Source organism: Pinus tabuliformis, chromosome 3_1 (assembly GCF_031772625.1).
Source record: "Pinus tabuliformis cultivar Carrire ecotype Pingquan chromosome 3_1, CPIR1, whole genome shotgun sequence".
Lineage (NCBI taxonomy): Eukaryota > Viridiplantae > Streptophyta > Pinopsida > Pinales > Pinaceae > Pinus > Pinus tabuliformis.
The window spans coordinates 280333848-280352809 of NC_142301.1; the positions used below are offsets into that span (position 1 = coordinate 280333848).

The 18962-nt window shown below is 41.3% G+C and overlaps 1 protein-coding gene across 4 annotated transcripts in view; it reads left to right on the forward strand.

The window, feature by feature from the left end:
- Positions 1-311: 311 nt before the first annotated feature.
- LOC149186881 (uncharacterized) overlaps positions 312-18962 on the forward strand; it is a 289536-nt gene continuing 270885 nt past the window's right edge. For 2 of the 4 annotated variants that reach the window (XM_089411189.1, XM_089411190.1), the window contains exons 1-2: positions 312-893; positions 1037-1263. In XM_089411189.1, the coding sequence (XP_089267315.1) occupies positions 625-893; positions 1037-1263 (496 nt within the window). In that variant the 5' untranslated portion in view covers positions 312-624. The remainder of the gene's footprint in view (positions 894-1036; positions 1264-18962) is intronic. The other 2 variants (XM_089411188.1, XM_089411191.1) reach the window with 1 other exon arrangement.

The following is an 18962-nucleotide window of genomic DNA, read 5'->3' on the forward strand; positions in this document are numbered from 1 at the left end:
GAAAGAAGAGATGAAACAAATTTTAACTAAATAAACAATATCACAATCCATAACGCTATTAATAACTTCAATGGCCTCATCTCTTTTAATTCTTGATTTTTTATTCAATATTAGGAGATATTAATTTTTTTTCACTTTAAAAGATTTTTTCATCCTAAAAAAAATTTAGGAAGCTTTTAAAAGCTTCCTCAATTCTCCCTTAAAATAAATCTAAACTAATACATAAACTTAAAAAAAGTCAAATTTATAATTAAATTTAAAATATTATTATTACTACATTCCCTACCATTGGGATGAACCGTTGGGTTACTGTGCTTTAAGTGGATTCTCCGAGTGTGATTTCAAACCTGTAAAATGCGCTGCTTAAAACATTATTTGACGCCAGGGAATTTGCAGGGGAATGGGAATACTAGTAGTGTAATGGGACACTGGATAGTTTATCTAGCCGGACCGGCCGGAAGGAAGCAGTCACCGGCTGCAACTTAAATCTTATAGTCACTCTCCTTCCCTTCAGTTTATAGTCATATCGGGCTGAGTTCTAGATGCTTGCAGGGATGTCGAGATGGTAACCAATTCCATACTAAGTACGCAGCAATTGCAGTGAAGATTCGCATTGTATCCGCAATGGCATGCTTAGGGAATTCCCCTGTTACCTCAGTTTGTCAGCCATTGACGAAATTGCAAAATTGTGGGCAGCTGTCTTATCGCACGCCCTTTAAAGGGCATTTGCCCCTGGATCTGAAGGGAAACAAACACAATTGGGCACTCAAGATTAGCCCCACTAGAAGAAGGGAGACGAAGACGAAAGCGCAGCTGAATTTACCGCTGATACCACCAACTAATCACTGGGGAACATGGAGCGCTCTGCTTGCAGCTGGGGCCTTCGGCATCTGGTATAATCCGAACACTAACCCAAACCCCACGTTTTACCTTACCGCTGAAACTATTGCCTCTGCTTCTAAATTTATCAGGGGCCCATTTAGCGGATATAACTGGTGGAGATTTTATTGATTGTTTTAGTGTGTGTTCCTGGAAGGTCGGAGAAGACCAAATGGGGAAGTGCTCTGAGTGGGGCGTTGGTGAGTACGTTGGTGGGACTGGCAGCCAGCAATTTGGGGGTGGTGGCAAGCGAGGCGCCTGCATATGAAACGGTGAATAGATATTTGCTTCCTTTGGCGGTGCCCTTGTTGCTTTATACTGCCGATCTACGTCGTGTCTGGGCTTCCACTGGCCGTCTACTGATAGCCTTCCATCTCGGATCCGGTGACTATTATTAACTTATAATGCAATATTTACTTCTGGTTCCTTATATTTCCTTTCGTGGCTTCTTTTTGGGTTCAAAGAGAAGAATCACAATTGGCCTTAAAAGGCCGGACACCACGAGCAGCTTTGCCAATTGGGGCAAATTGTTTCTTTTAATTTTGAGCTCTTTATACTGGAGATAAGAGCGAAAAAACTTTTTAAAAGATGTATCTACAAGAAAGGTTAGGTGTAATACCCCATCTTTAAGTTTGAGAATATACTGGATCATATCATGTATAAGCTTTAAATGTGTGGTTATAATAATGGGAGTTGAGCTACATGAATTTGAATACACACGACCCCATGCTATAAATATGCTTTTTATGGAATTTGTGGTAGACTTTCCATGGTGCACACAAAGCTGTGTAAGTGTTAATGCTGGAATATTATACATGTTGGTTCAAGATGGCTGTGAAGAGTATTAGAGGGGCTATCATTCCACAAGAGAGGAATAGAATAGTAGCCCCGTACGAAAGTAATCCTTTGTTGCCATGTGTCATTTCAATGACTTTTCCTTTGTTGCCAAGTGTCATTTCAATGACTTTTCCTTTGTTGCCAAGTGTCATTTCAATGACTTGTTTCTTTTCCATCGTGTGCCTCAAATGAAGCTCAATGACCTTCTTTGACTTAAAGGCTAGTGGTGAGTGCATATGGATGATATTGAGGTGGCGTAGTTATGGAAGGTTGGTCAAAGTATACACAACTTGGGAAAGTGTGAAGAGTCCTTCATTCTCATTGTCAATGTCTTTCTCATTCTTACCATATCAAGTTTATTCTCTCCACGAGCTTTCATGTCACATTCACCATTATCACTCATTATCCAAATTTGAAAAATGACCATATCAACATTGTTACGAAGGATTTAAGTCCTCAAGTTGAGATGGAGAGGTGGTAGAAGAGTAGAGATGTTGGGTAGGCTGGGAAGTCTTAATCTAGTAATTATTCTATCCATTGGCTACTTGAGAGCATAAGTTCTACTTTTATTCTTCTAGGTTACCTCTAGAAGGTATTCCCTAGGTTGGACTCTTTTTGCCTATGTTGAAGAGCAATGGAGAGGAATGATTCTTGAGGGCTTGTTGACCAAAGAAAGGAAATTCCTACCCTTGTGTTTGTTGAAATTTCTAAATGTTGCCCATTACAAATCCCTACTGCATTATCTAGTTTATTCCTTAACAAGTTATTTATTCATATAAATACTGAAAATAAACACAAATGCAGCCTTAACTCATATACAGATCAACAACTGAAATACTAGACAAACACACAAGGGACATCGTTATTTTTAGACAATTGTCCCCGGAAAAACCCAATGTGGGAAAACCGGTGTAGCAGTTCTGAGGGTTTTATTATTATGCAGATTTCTTGAGTACAACTAGGGTGCCAAACTGGCTCACCCAACAAAGATTTTTACACGGTAGTAATACCTCTTCTCAGAAGCAGATATTTAGCTTCTTAGCACTTGTCTGTCCCACGAAAATCCTTCCAATGCTTCTCTAAGGCTCTGCGTTAGCCCTGCTAGCCTTTGCGTAGCTCTGGAACCCTTTGTGTCAGCCTTCTGCCTCTCCGCGTCAGCTCTTTGGCCTTCTGCGTCACCCACGCAGGCCCCTCAGCCTCTGCGCAGTCTCTAGCTGTCTCTGCGTGGCTCCTGCTGCGTTTGCTTAGCCTCCTCAGTCACTGCGTTAACCCTCTGGTACTATCTTTGCGTCTCTGCTATGTACTCACTGCCCCTCGCTACAACTTAGATCACTTGTTCGAATTTTCTTAGCAAACCCCGCTCCCGAAAATCGAACTGACTGATCAATCTTGGTGTATCTCCAACTGACCCTCAAACTTCCTTGTATACTTTTCTTGTTGAGTCTTCAACGACGAAGATTAAGTCTTTAATCAACGACTAAGATTAGATTTGGCTTGATCCATGTCATTTAGAGCATTTTCACTCAGCTTTATATTAATACCCATTAATATTCTAATTTTCCTGGGTTTAGACTTAGGAACTCCATTAAAAATATTAATTATTTTAATATCTTTATAACCGGGTGGAATTTCCCCAAACCATTTCTGGGTCTTGGAGATCTCATGTGCTTTAGCCTCTCCACCAATTTTCATGTCTAGAGCACATCTGATGCTACCACATATCAACACTCACTCTTAGCAAGAAATGTGCTCAAGTAATGCTCCACCACTGAACATCACACTGATCCTCCAGCACTTGTACCTGTGCTGATGCTGGGCCAACTGTCCTACATCCACTACACTACTGCCTCCTGTACTATTGCCCATGGCTCTGCCACTGCCACTGCTACATCTGTACTGCAACTCCCTCTCAACATGCTGCATCATGTTGCCCATAGCACTACCACTGCTAACTGCTGCACTGCAACTCAGTTACCGAGAAGTAAGTAATTGATCTACCCAAATCTTGACATCCTTGTCAGTTTGGAAGCCTCCTGATGCTGAAGCTACCTCTGCTGCTATCTGGTGCTTTCTCTGCTGCCTCTGCGCTGCTGCAACCACCTCTGTGCCTCTCGCACTGCTGCAACCTCCACTATGCCTCTCGCATTGCTGCAAACACCTCTGTGCCTCTCACATTGCTGCAACCCCCACCGCACTGCTACAAACCTCTGCACTCTAGCACTGCTTTGTCGCTTCATTGCATCTTGCTTCTACCCGACATCCGTCATCCTGCTACTGTCATTCGGGATTCCCGTAGCCGGATATGATCCAAGAGTTTGGGCACCTCAAGGATCCCGCCCCTCATCTTCTGTAGTCCTCCTGACTACAGCTCGATGTCACTCCACCTCTTCTCTAGAGGTGCATGAGCACTCATGGCATAATCGTCATTAGTCTCGACTTCTTTCTTCGCCTTAGCCGGAGCTGCCTTGGAGTCAAAAGCCTCTCCCTTATTCTTCTTCCTGGGACACTGGGTTGCATAATGACCTAGCTCCCCATAATGGAAGCACTTCACCTTGGAAATGTCCTTCTTCCTCTTCCCCTGCTGTCCCGCAGATGCTAGAGCCACAGCCTCCTCCTCCTCTTTCTTGATTCAAGCTCCTTTGCCACTACTTCCTGCCTTGGTCAACTGTCTGATCTCTTCTTGGCGAACAACTTCCCACATCTCTACCCATCCTAAAAGATTAGCTTTGCCCAAAATGCTTTGGACAAATGTTTCCCACTCCTCGGAGACTGCATTCAGGGCGGTCTTCATCATGAACTCTTGATCCGACGTGGCCCCTATGGAAGTAAGTTGGTCCCGAATCTCCTATAATCTGAGGAGGTATAGATCTATATGCTCCCCCTTCTTTATCTGATACGACCGCAGTTGATTCTCTAATAGCATCTTCTACTGCACGGAAGTGTTTTGATACATTGTCGTCAAAGTATCCCACATCTCCTTTGCTATGTTCTTCTCGGCAATATGTGGTACGACATGATCCTTGACCCCATCAAGGATTATGCACTTTGCCTTCGCCATTGCATCCTCATACTTCTCATTATCAGCTGGGTCGATTGGGATAGCCACGGTTCTCAAGGCGAAGCCCTTGATGCGATGTCTATCCAACACTGTCAGGATCCTGGCCTTCCAGATGACAAAGTTGGAAGCCCCATCCAACCTGTCCTGATCCCTCAGTGCATTCACTACCATCCCCACTCCTTCTTCTGGACTCCCTCTGAGATTTGACTTCCCTCTTGGAAATCTCCGTCTAAGTCCTGATTTCCCTGCTGGAAATCTTCTCGCCAACTGTCAATCGGCTCCTCTCCGATCCTTTTTGCAACTGCAACTCGAATCTGGATTTCTTGGCTAGAAATCTTTCAAGGCAGCGACTCCCTCTACCTTGGTTCTATCCCGTTAGGTCCTATTCTGCTTCGGCAAAAACAACACCCCTCTAGCTTCTCAATCCACAATCTCCCACAGCTCCCTAGGTCCCGACAACTGAAGAAACTGAGCCTTCCAGCTCTGCGCAATCCCGATAAAAGTTGAATTGCTCCTCTGGCCAACTGTGTCAAGCTTACCTGACTAAGTAGGATGACGTGACTCTTCGTGAGCCTCTTCTGCCTCTCTCTGCCTCTGCATTGGCCCTCTCTCTGGCTTGAAATGATGATGCATGCCCTCTGCGTCACTCCTTCTCTGCTGCTTTTTGCTTAGGAGCAACTCTGTCTCTTGGGACAACTGCTACTGCTGCAAATACTTCTGATTATGCTGGTGCCTTCAGTCCTCCTGTGATTTGCAATGCTCTGATACCATGTTGAAATTTCTAAATGTTACCCATTAGAAATCCCTACTGCATTATCTGGTTTATTTCACCTACTTGTTTATTCCTTAACAAGTTATTTATTCATATAAACACTGAAAATAAACACAAATGCAACCTTAACTCATATATAGATCAACAACTGAAATACTAGACAAACACACAAGAGACACCGTTATTTTTGGATATCGTCGTCGGAAAAACCCAATGTGGGAAAACTAGTGCATCAGTTCCGAGGGTTTTATTATTATGTAGATTTCTTGAGTACAACTAGGGTGCCAAACTGGCTCACCCACCAGAGATTTTTACACTGCAGTAATACCTCTTCTCGGAAGCAGATATTCAGCGTCTCAGCACTAGTCTACCCCACGAAAATCCTTCTGGCGCTTCTCCAAGGCTCTGCGTAGCTTTGGAACCCTCTACATCAGCTTTCTGCCTCTCTGCGTCAATTCTCTAGTCTTCTGCGTCACCCACGTAGGCCCCTCAGCCTCTACGCAATCTCTAGCTGCCTCTACGTTGCTCCTGCTGCCTCTGCGTAGCCTCCTCAATCACTGCGTTGACCCTCTGGCACTATCTCTGCCTCTCTGCTATGTACTCATTGCCCCTCGTTGCAATTCAGATCACTTGTTCGAATTTTCTCAGCAAACCCCGCTTAAGAAAATCGAACTGATTGATCAATCTTGGTGTATCTCCAACTGACCCTCAAGCCTCCTCTTATAATTTTCCTTTTGAGTCTTCAACGACCGAGATTAAGTCTCTAATCAACGGCTAAGATTAGATTTGGCTTGATCCATGTCATTTAGAACATTCTCACCCAGTTTTATATTAATACCCATTAATATTTTAATTTTCCTAAGTTTAGACTTAGGAACTCCATTGAAAATATTAATTATTTTAATATCTTTATAACCGGGTGGAATTTCCCCAAACCATTTCTGGGTCTTGGAGATTTCATGTGCTTTAGCCTCTCCACCAATTTTCATGGCTAGAGCACATCCGATGCTACCACAAATCAACAATGTTTTGCAGGGTAGTGGAAGATAATGCCATGGCTGATTGATTGATGATTGGATGAGATACCTAAAGTGCTTTGTAGTGAGTAGATTGGCTAAGCCATGAATGCAATTTGGTTTGAGTGGATTGTGAGCTTGTAGCTTGGTTCCTTCATGTTGGCGGCCTCATAGCTTGACTTGGGGGTGTGATATAGAAATGGTGGGCTTATAGCCCATCCTTTTCATTAACACAAAATAAGCAATGTAAATAGTAATATCTTTATTTCGTGAGTAGAGGACTTTGGGTCTAGCAACCAAGAATGTCTCCACTCCATTCAAAATTAGGTATCTATTCCATTAGCTTAACTCACTTATGGCACAACGCTTGGTCCTTCTTGGTGTGCAACCAACCAACATATGAATCATGTGCAAAGGGTGTTGAATAGAAGGTGAAAGGACTACTCAACACTTAAATAAGTCACCCAAGCATTCAAGTGAGACTCTTAGCAAATGGAATAAGTTGACCCACAATTTGTGGACCAAAGGAGGATGCCCAACAACTTAAAGTCTTAAACATGAGCATTATCTATATCCAGCCTGTTACCGCTCAAACTAGCAGGGGGTCCTAGAGGGGCACTTGCTAGGTCAAGAGCAACAATGAAGCTAAAGCCCACTGTCACCACAGCTAAAGCTTCCTACTCTTTACAGACTTTCACCGATGGGAGGAGACCCAATATATGGAGAATCACTTATGAAGGATAGATCAATTAAGATGGATGTGAAGTGATCTCGATAACCCTTTCCTAGGAGAGACTCAAGAGTGGGACTTGCTTGCTTCTTAAGCAAGGTACAAGATTCTCTAGGATAGGGGAGTACTGAATTTGAGGGCTTGGCTTAGGGAATGTGACTTGTGAAGGAGCTTCCTAAATCCTAAAATATTTGTGGAAATTGGTTCCCAAGTGGTTTTTGTAGAGTTGACTTTGATAACATATGGGACAACACGGGACCAAGTGGACCCAGGTTAGGTCAAGGGGATAAAATTTAGCAACCAATGATATGCTTGACCTAATTATGGAGGGGAAAGGGATCAAGGAATGATTTTTCAATGAAAGGCAATGCAAGGATCCCACCGTTGGAATCTCATGAAATTGGAGGGCTTCTCGAGGACACACCACCGCAGTTGTGGACCAAAAATCAAAATGTTTGGATGGCTAGATTGTGAGCTATTTGATGCCCTAGGTGACCTATGGGGCTAGACCTAGAAAGAAGATGAGAAGGTGAAGAAAAATAAGTTTTAGGGTGATCACCTATGGTAGACCAGTGCCTAATCCTTTGGGGAGATTAGAGTCAAGAATGATTATGAATTCAAATTTGATTTTCTTGGTCAAGGAGGCCTTAAAGGCAACTTCACTTAACACTAGGGCAAAGGAGAGCAACTTCAAAGACTTTATAATTCGTTTTGAAAAATAGATGGCTTATCAAGATAAATTTCAACCATGAAATATCTCTAGGAGCATTCACTCATCATACATGGCCCATACATGAAGCATCAATATCTAGAAACAAAATTTCCAGAACTTCACAATAATAGATGTAACAAATTAGCCCTAGAATAGCGAAATCCCAACAACAATGTATGCGACAAAAATAGAGCAAAGAATAGCATTAAAATTGCATATCCAACCATCAAAAATTTTCCAAACAAGAAGCTCCAAGACGAGAAAATGATCCAAACATCCAAATTCATTCCATGCTCCAAAATTTTGTCCACCAAGAAGGATAATGAAATTCTGTAAAGAGATACAAGTCCAACCAAGTGATGATGTTAAAATGAATTCACATCACTTGTATTTATACACTTCTAATGAGTTTGATTTAGCTAATTAGGCCTCCATTAAAATAATGTGTAAAATAACTAACTTTTGTGTCAAGCCCACCAAACTAGTTCATAAACAAAAGAATAAGCCTCTCAAGAGGTCAAATAATGAATAGTGCATGTCGTTGGGCCTTGGAGGAGGCCTAATGGAGTCCATATGTGCCATAATGTGTAGTTGAACTCCCAAAAGCAGTGAACAAGGGGTTGGCCCCTTGTAATAACCTGTGGTGCTCCAAATGACATGTGGGGGCATACAAATGTCCTCATGGGTCTCCAAACAAATCAAAGATGCTTGTAGATCGCCTACAAGGGCTAGGATGATAATGTAGGTGATGCCACATCATCGTGCAAGTCTTGGATCATCTACCAAGTGTATGGTGCAACTCTGGGGCCAACTGGGTGTTGAAGAATCTAAGGCAAAGTAGTGTAGTGTGATTCTTCCTTACTTGATAACAATTTGTGGAGTCTTTTTACTTTTTCTAGTTAGCTTAATCTTCTTCTTCTTCTTATTAATGCATGTGTGTGTACTTCATCAAATTGCTACCAAAACATAAGAACAAGAACACAAGATGTTGGCTCTCTGCCAGGGCCAAAACCTCTCTTCTCTTGAGAGGAAAACCCTTTAGTGAATTTCTCTTATTGAAGCTTCTATTGATCAATGCCAAACCCTAGACCCTTGACAAGAGTATCCTCCAAGCACAAGTCAAGTCCTTCCTTCTTCCTGCACCTTATTCCCTGGTATTTCTTCTAACACTTCTTCCAGCACTTTGTTCTCCGGCACTTCGTCCTCCTTCTTTTGGCACTTCTTCTTCTTGCTATGATTCTTGTCTAGAGTTAGACCTTCCTTGAATGAGTCTTCTAAATGAAGTGTTACTCTTCTATCCCTTGCTCAAGTATATCTTTGACCAACCGAGATCCTTCTTGAGTGTATGACTATTTTGCTATTCTGCTGCCCTAGTTTCTCGCACGTGTGGAGAGTACCCTTAATGTATTAGGGTCTTTCTTCCTTCGCTAGAGAGAGGGGCTCCTTCGCTTGTCTTGAGAGACCTTGTGAGTCTAGTGTCAAGCCTAAACAACGCAAAACTATGGATTGTTTGTCCCTGCTGTCATACCTGCAGATTTCTCCTCCTCTTCCTCGCACATGTGACTGTTTCTAGCCCTAGAAACAATCCTTTACCTTCACTGTCCCTTCTTCTTTCTTCGCTGCACCTTGTAGACCCTTTACCTCGGCTTCCTTCGTTCCTCCTTGTCTTCTTTCCCTTGCGGATTTCAGAGCTTGAGTAGTGCGTTCTATTTGGAGTGGACAACCTCTATAAATAGAGGACTGTCCCTCCATTTAGGCCGACTTGATTGACTGCTTGTAGGCTGACTTGTCCTCTTAATTGTGGGCCGACTTTGAGGGCAGTTTGGTGGCTGATTTGTTGAGCAGACTTCGGATAGTTTCCATGGTGGCGTAGCATGCTTGAAGGAGCTTCTTGAAGGTGCCATTGCATAGTTGGAGGTTTTCCCTTTGACTTTAATATATATTTATACATGGTGTAACCTACCCTTAAGGCCTTCAATATTTTCTCTTGACTATTTGACTCACCTATAGCACTTTGACATGTGCTAGACCTACTTCAATGAGCAAGAAACTCATTGTCATATATTATAAAAATAATATTTATTTTCTTGAATAAATACAAATATCAAAAGTACATTTATGAAGACCGAACCTAGTTACACTTCCTTCAACACTGGGCATGATGGATCAGATGCATCTTCCTCGTCCAATAAGTGAATCACGAGCAATCTCTGAATGGCTGTGGGGATCCATGGAGTGTTTTCTGCTGTTGTGGAGGCCCATGGCTCTCTACACACACCCTACATGTGCCAATGTAGCCCCTCTGGGGTCCCCGTACAGGGAGACCAAACCCAAATGGAAACCACCTGCAATCCTGCATAAGTTCCAATGCGTCCCCGTGCCTTCTAGCACACCAAGTCATTAAAGAAATCAAGTAAAAGAGTTTATAAACCATGGATAACAAGTGAGCACTTCATAATGGCATACCCTTCCATAGTGGGCTTTGGCATGCGCTAATGTCTCCCAACTCCAAATAGGGTTAACCAGGCATCCTGTTAGGTGGTTTCTACCTCTAAAGGGGGTGGTATGTTTGTGGTACAACCTTCTAATGGTGGTGGCATAATGATGGAATTGAGTAGAGAATGAAAGGGGGCAACTTGGATCACATGCCATGGTACAAGGGTCGCTAATAAAAGGGAAGCCCACACATGGGTAAATAATGTGTAGGAGGGAGAAATCGTGGTGCATGAGTTACCCGACTTTGATTTTTCCACCCTTCTTCATATGCCTTTTGAATTTTCATGATTTTCTTTGGTTAATTGCTCGAGGCTCTAGGTAATGAGAGCATGATGCGTAAAGTATAGCAGTGGATACCCCCTTATAAGGTGGGGTAGTTCATCGCCCACCAGGGGTTGGGACAATCATGGGTTCCTGAATGATAAAGGAGGCTCATTAAGGGCCATGCGGGAACCAGGGTGATGGCCATGGAATGGGGTAGAGCTTATGTCATGGCTTTTGCCCACATGCTAAATGCTTTTGTCCCGGCCATCTTTTTGCATTTTGTGGTACAATTTCCTGTTGAATGTGGCCAATTATGTTTTTTCTTTTTCTTTTCGCTGCATCAACTTCCAGGCATCATTCCAGGCCCGACCCAAGATGTGGGGCAAGGGGAGGGGGTGGCTGACCCTATGTGGACCCAGTGGAGGAATGTGGACCTAGGTGGGAGGAGAGATGATTGGAGGTGTAATGAGCGGAAGGGGAGTAATATATGTGAATCAGGGAGCGGGACCACACAACCAAAATTAGGGTTTTCCATGTAGTACCATCCCTAAAACCAATAGGTCAGTAAAAGAGATCCCACGAGACTAGGTTGCAAGGCTAACATCCCAAAAGAGACCTAGTGGACAAAATCACGGACCTAGACCACTCTTTCCGTCGAATCCCCCCTTTAATCCATGCCCAAAGTTTCCATGATAAATAAACTAGAATACTCAATTACCAAATAACAAGGCATACCTTAAATTTAGGAGGCCCACCTTCAAACATACGATCATGACAGATGGGTGAGGGACCACATGGCTGGCTCAGGTGGCGGAGAAATGGCACAGTGAGCTAGTTGGTGGCTGCGAGGGGTTGCTGGCTTCCGGTTGAGGACCATCATGGGAAAAAAATTCTCCTAGGGATATTACCCACAAAATGGTGGGTAACACGGCCCAAGGTAAGGAAGAATTCCTATACAACAATGGAATGCATCCCCAAGGAAGGATTCGAGCAATGGGAGAGGAAAAAAAGCATTAGCCAAAGGTAGTATGCAGCCTAGGGGAGGATATGACTTGCGGGGAAAATTACTAGCAATAGGTAACACACAGTGTAGGGAGAGGATATGACCCTTGGGGAAAGAAGAAATGCTAACAAAGGGTAGTGCATAACTGAGGGAGAGGATATGGCCAGTGGGAAAAAAATGACACAGTCAAACAAATCATGTTCAATCAAGGGGTGAGAGAAAATTCCCCAATAGCTTTGAAACCAATTTAGCAACTCTTGGATCGAATGGGAACTGTAGATTTCCGATAGTAGAAATCACCCAGTGGTGGAGGTTAATGAGTTGTTGGGCTATGTGATAACTGTCAAAATTCTGCTCAAACAAATGTAACCTCCACTCTACCAAGAACGTTGTGTTGCCAATTTGTTAGCTATTTAACATTAATTTACATCTACAGAGCAACGCTCAACACTTAAATAAGTCACCTAAGAATTCAAGTGAGACTCTTAGCAAATGAAATAAGTTGACCCACAATTTGTTCACCAAAGGAGGATGCCCAACAACTTAAAGTCTTAAACATGTTGAGCATTATCTATATCGGCCCAAAGTAAGGAAGAATTCCTATACAACAGTGGAATGCATCCCCAAAGAAGGATTCGACCAATGGGAGAGGAAAAAAAAGTGTTAGCCAAAGGTAGTATGCAGCCTACGGGAGGATATGACTTGCGGGGAAAATTACTAGCAATAGGTAACACACAACGTAGGGAGAGGATATGACCCTTGCGGAAAGAAGAAATGCTAGCAATAGGTAGTGCATAACCGAGGGAGAGGATATGGCCAGTGGGAAAAAATGACATGGTCAAACAAATCATGTTCAGTTCAATAGGTGAGAGAAAATTCCCCAATAGCTTTGAAACCAATTTAGCAACTCTTAGATCGATGATAACAACTCTCGAATGGGAACTGTAGATTTCCCGTAGTAGAAATCACCCAATGGTGGAGGTTAATGAGTTGTTGGGCTATGTGATAACCATCAAACCTCCGATCAAACAAATGGAACCTCTACTCTACCAAGAACACTGTGTTGCCAACTTGTTAGCTATTTAACATTAATTCACATCTACAGAGCAACCATTAAACACCTATAGTAGCTCCATAAATCATAAAACAAATTAAACAACTATGTACACAACACAAAGGAAACATCACAATGAACATAGGATCTGCCTTGGAAACCCAAATTGCAAAAGGAACATTTAGTTTGCTTTTGCCAATCGTTTATCATGTGTCAATGTGCAAGTTATAGGCTCCCTAGTTCAACTCCATGCTCCAAAATTTGGGTAGCATCCCTCCTCTTTCTCTGCTAAAGAAGCTCCTCTCCAACTCCAAGAACCAACGTATTGGAAGTAGGCTTAGTTGGGTGATAGTTGTAAGAGGTTAGGTGTCCCCAACTCTTCAACTTCTCCCAAGCTTGTTTTTCCTCATCCTTTGTCTTTTTTTAATAGGAGAAAAAGTCTATGAGTGTTTATAGTTTTATTATTATTTTTTTCTTTTTAATACGCCAATTTTTTTCCTTTTTAAATAATTCGTTGCCTCAACCTTACACATCATGAGCTTGCCTTGTGCTCCGATTAAATGCAGGGGTGGACATCAATCATCATGGCATGGGGCCCTTCATGCCAACAAGTTAGTCTCCTTTTTCATCCGGAACCTTGAATCATGCCAATGTTGATCTTCATAGAGCTTGTGCCATAGCCAATTGTTCTTATTTAGATCTTATTTGGATGAAACCTCCCCATTGAGAGGCTTTTGGTCCCCAAAAGTTGCCAAGAATAGGTGAGGGAACCTACTTGCAATTTGGTTCCTCTCATACCACATCTCCTTTCTTGGAGTTTGTCCTTTGAGACCAAATTGCCACATCTCCCATTGCCCTCTGTGTGTTATCTACTCCTTTCGCTACAGAATTGTGTCCTCCTTCAACTCTTATAAAGTGTGTGGTACAAAATCTTCAATAGTGGGAAGAACCTGATGTTCCTCCTCTTCATCTAGCATAGAAAGTTCAAACAATTTCAAATATTTCACATTCACCACCAAACTGATCTGCCTATAAGGAGAAAATTGCAACTTGAAGGTGTGAAAATTCCTTGAAATGCAACAATTGAAATTTATTCTTCTAACTGATTAATTATGCAGTTTATTTTGTTACAACACCATAACGAATAAATCACATTGCAATTTCTTCACTATAAAATTACTGCGGAAAATAATAAACAGGAACTGAGAAAAAGTAGAGTGCACACACAATAAAAATGACAACGTTATTTTTGGACAAATGTCCTGAGAAAAACTCAATGTGGGAAAATCGGTGCAACAGATGAGGGTTTTATTATTATTCTTCAACAACAAAAAATCTGAGTACAATCTGGATGCCAAACTGGCAATCCACTCCTGAGAAAATACCGAAAAAATATTAAGGGAATTTTTTGCTTCTCCAAAGGCAATTCAACAACAATCTGCTCACTAAAATTGACCCCAAAATTGTTAGAAAATTAGGAAGGCAGAAAGATTTTCTTATATTGACAATTACTTGTGATATTCCTTTATTCTTATTAGCTTTCTTTATGTTCTTCTTAATCTTCTCCTCATCAATTAATCATCAAATCAAAAGCATGAAGATCAATGACACCATAAGTAGGCACTTAGCCAGGGCTAAAACCCCTATGAAGGGAAGAACCTTGTCAAACTCTTCCACTAGTAGATTCAAATCAAATTGAGACAAACCAAGGGCTTTGACTATACCAAAAGACCTTTCTTATTCCACTAAGTCAACCTTCCAAGATGATTATGCAAACTTCAGTAGTCTATTTTTGTCAACTAGCTTCTACCCAGCTACACCACAGAATTTCGGCCCTTAGCTTCTAGAATTTCAGCCCTTACTGTAGATATGAAATTTCGGCTCTCCAGCAACATCCCAAAAACTCACACGTGTCGCAGAAGAGAGAGATTCAACTTTCTTTTGCTTGACAAGTGTCTCCTTTTTCTTTGCTAGGGTTTTCTCCTTTCTTTTAGGTATTTCATTCTCCCTTTTGTTCTCCAGTTACTACAAATCTAACTTGCTTGTGTTGTGTTGCAAATGAGGTCAAGTTGTTGCCTTTATATAGTGGATTCTGACTCCTAATTAGGCCGACTTGGTGCAGGAGGCCTAAATGACTCATTTTTCATCAAAATAATTTTTATTTCTTAATAGACAATGCCCAAGAATGGTCTATTACATGATGACATGGACAAGGACTTTTGATATAAACCATAGAAGCCTACAATGGAGGCTTTGACTATTAACCTTTTACCCAAGCATGAAACCTAAAGTCAATTTTTTTTTTAGAATAATTTTTTTTTTCTTTCTTTTGACAAATACATTACATTATGACTCAAATACAATAATGAAATCGATACTAGTTACAGTTTTCAACACTCCCTCTTCACTAGGGAGGTATATATATATGTTCATGGAAGATCTCACAATGATGTCCTCTATGAAGAGTCGTAGCACACACGGTGCTACAAATTAGATACTTGACCAAGGTATTTAATCGGGTGGGACTAAGGTGCGTTCCAAGCTTTAGCCACTCTAGGTACCATCAGGCTTTAGCTCTAACACCAACCCAGGGATCGAGGTGTGTATCCAAGGTCAGAGCTCCAAAACCAACGCCACCCTCCCTACTTTGGGATTTAGACACCATCACAGGTCAACTCGATGTCCTCCCAAGCGGCTTGTTGCCCCAAGAAGCTTCATCTCTCCCTATAATCTAAATTATATATGTCCATTAGTTCCAGCATGCCTCAAAATGTTCAACCCTTTTATGGAGAGATCTGCACAAACACAACCCCAATTAGTAATAAATTTTCACTATATAATATATATACATATTTAACACGTGTCCTTAATCATTCTAATGTTGCTTAGGTCATCATCATATTAAACACATCTTTGTTTGAAGCTTTATTCTTTAACTTCTTCAGCGACACCCAACTCAGCCTCAACACTTCTTTCAAAAACATCCAAGTCTTGTTCACAACTCTATTGATCATGAATAACTATTAGTAGTGCTTCGACTATTCTCTGATCTCAAACATCCTCATGGCCTTTTCATCAAGTCATTCACTTTTCTTCAAGAGCATGAAGTCAACTTTATCAATATAGGGTTAGCTCGTCATTATAATAGGAGCATAATAAATCAGATTTTAGATATTCAAGACCTAAACCTAGTTAGGTTTTATAATCAATCAAGAGATACATCCATTAGATTTCTTGCAACAACATTTACTAGGATTTCATCACAAACCCTAGATTTCATCAATCATGGATATCAACAATCAAGTTAGCATTTTAGCATTTCATATCTAAGGTTTCACTATTATTTTCTTATATCAATTCTTACAAAGATTTTATCGTAAACCCTAGATACAAACATCAAACTCCAAAATTAGATATACAACAAATTTTGACCATGCTAGGGTTTTATTTATACAAAAGCACATACACCTACAGATTTATTCCTAGGATCTTACGTTAACTATTACAAGGGTTTTGTCATAAACCCTAATTCACCAAACCTTAAAAATCTAGGGTTTTATCATATAACCTAGACATCAACAACAAACCCTAAAAGGTTAGGGTTTGGCTAATGTAACTTTGTAAACGCTGATGTAAAGTTACTGTCCCACTGAAAACATTTTGAATAATCATAATAAAAGACTTTGGGGTGTAGTTCATGGTGTCTCTATTCTACTGATTTGTGGTATGTGCTGGGTACGGGCATTCCTGTATTGTGCTTTAATATTTTATTTGTGTTTTAATATTTTATTAAATAGTTATTTCATTGTAGATGATAGGAACATTCTATTGATAAGTTTTGGGCTTATCTTAGGTGATCTGATTCATTGTTGTTCTAACAGTTTATTCTTGAGAAATTATATATTGTTTGCAGGTTCCCCAGTCCTCGGGCTCCAAGTTCACAAACTGTGGGCACAAGCTGACTGTGTTTGGATCCTGAATATTTTAGATGGTTTTGTAACTTCACTAACGCTGTAGTTTGGCATTTGTTTTTCGAAATACATTTAGCCATTGACAAAATCTACAAAAGTTTCTCAAAATTTCTCTAAGCATTGTACACTTGTATATTTTGTAAATATAATTTTGTATAATATACTTGTAAATTGTTTTATTTTCTAACCCTTGTTTTGCAGCTTGGGTTTTCTGGGGTTTTGAGATTTTGAATTTTTGCTTGTATTGGGGTTTTGGGTTATTGTAAATTTATTTATGCAGGTGAGATCAAAGGAAGAGAGCTGTATTAGAGCTAAATTTAGCCCTTGAGGGTAAGATCTAGCCTCTACAATTTTTTTGCAGCGCTAGCAATTAAAGAAATTTTGTAGAAATTGAAGATCTGAAGCAAACTAAATTTTTGAGCAAGGGTTTCAATTCTATTTAGGCATTCTAAGCCCAACATTCTCCTCCAAGCTAGCCATCCCCCTCCTTTCTCCCTGCATCAACCTTTTTTCAGCCAATAAACGCTGGTTGTAAGCCCCTAAGGGCCACGGCCTTCCCTTATCCCTTGGTCGTGGGCTTTTAAGCTCCTTTAGGGCCTCGTCGAAAGCCTTTGAGGCTTTGGCTTTCCCTCTGGAACCTAGACGACAAGCTTAAAGGCTTGCCACAGACCTATTAAGGCCTTAAAGGTTCGGTTGCAGGCCATTTTGAACTCCTAGCCCTTCGTTCTCCCTCTGTTGCCTCCTTTAGCCTCTCAGCCTTCTCTTTGGCCCTCACGGCAGGCCTATTAGGTCTCTTTCCCTTAGCCTCTAGGCCCATTTGGCCTCTCCTGTGAGTCTATGCCTATTTCTTGGCTTTCTAGCCCTCTTACTAACCCTCATTTGTTCTCATTCATCTTTAATTTTTTTTGAAGCTAATCCATTGGAGGGTGTAACACCCTCCTCTCACATTTACCCAAGTTAACCGGTCTGCTGGGGTAAACATGTGACGAGAGGCTACTATGATGTGATTCAACTTCCCATTTATAGTTAAGGAAATAGAACCGACAGAACCAAACCAATTTGACCTTCCACACATGCTACAGAACCTTCAAGAGCCAACAAACCCTTCCAAGTGACCAACCCTTGAGGCAACTTGAAATTTCAATGATATGGACCCCAACCGCTCCCATGATAAGCCATGCATGCAGCTGAGGCCTTCTAGTCGCTTCGACAGCAAGGGCATGCCAACGATTGTGGACTCTTCCAGCTAGTTTTGAGTCAGCGACTCCGGATTCTGTGCCACCTTTTTAGGGGCAGGACTCAGGCCACTGCCTAGAACTTCATGAAACTTCCAGAAATGATAAATGACAATGGAACAAAGGTACTAATGTAAACACTTGATCAATGACTTCACTAAACCCCTACTAGCCATGACAAACATTTCGTCAAACATGTCACAAATATGTAATCTACAGGTGATAACAACAAATCTGAGCATAAGGGTCTCATACTTATATAAGATTCGTAAAGAAGCATTGTTGTCTTATCACAATAGTTGTATTATCATCTATTAGGTCACATATTCATTGCACATTCATTTGCAAATCAAAACATGATGAGAACCATACATCAAGTCTCATAAAACATACTCATAACCAACATATAACCAAAAAAAATAACAAGGATATAATAGCCATAAAATCCATGTACAAGCTAATTCATTTACACATGAAATACCAAGGAGAAGGAGCTTTTATTAGTGAATGCAAAAGCCAACAAGGTTTGGGACTTCCACGAACCACCCGACTATAGATTGGCTGAACTAAATCTTTCTTTCAGCGAATCACTCCTGTGCCATATTCCAAGCATGAATGTACTATAGATTGGCTGAACCAAATCTTTCTTTCAGCGAATCACTCCTGTGCCATATTCCAAGCATGAATGTGGGACTCAAAACCAAACCAAACCAGGTTTCCTCAGGCTTTACCATAATTCCCACAGGATCAGTAGGCCCTAAGCAAGCATGGATGCCACCGGATTTCTCCACCTACACCATGAGAAATTTTCCTGTCCCCTAGTCTCTAGGCTTTACCGTATATCCCGCCATACAATGGTCGAGGATTCCTAGGCCTAATCAAGACTCCACCCTCTAGGCTTTACCGTATATCCTGCCATTCACCGGTTAAGGATT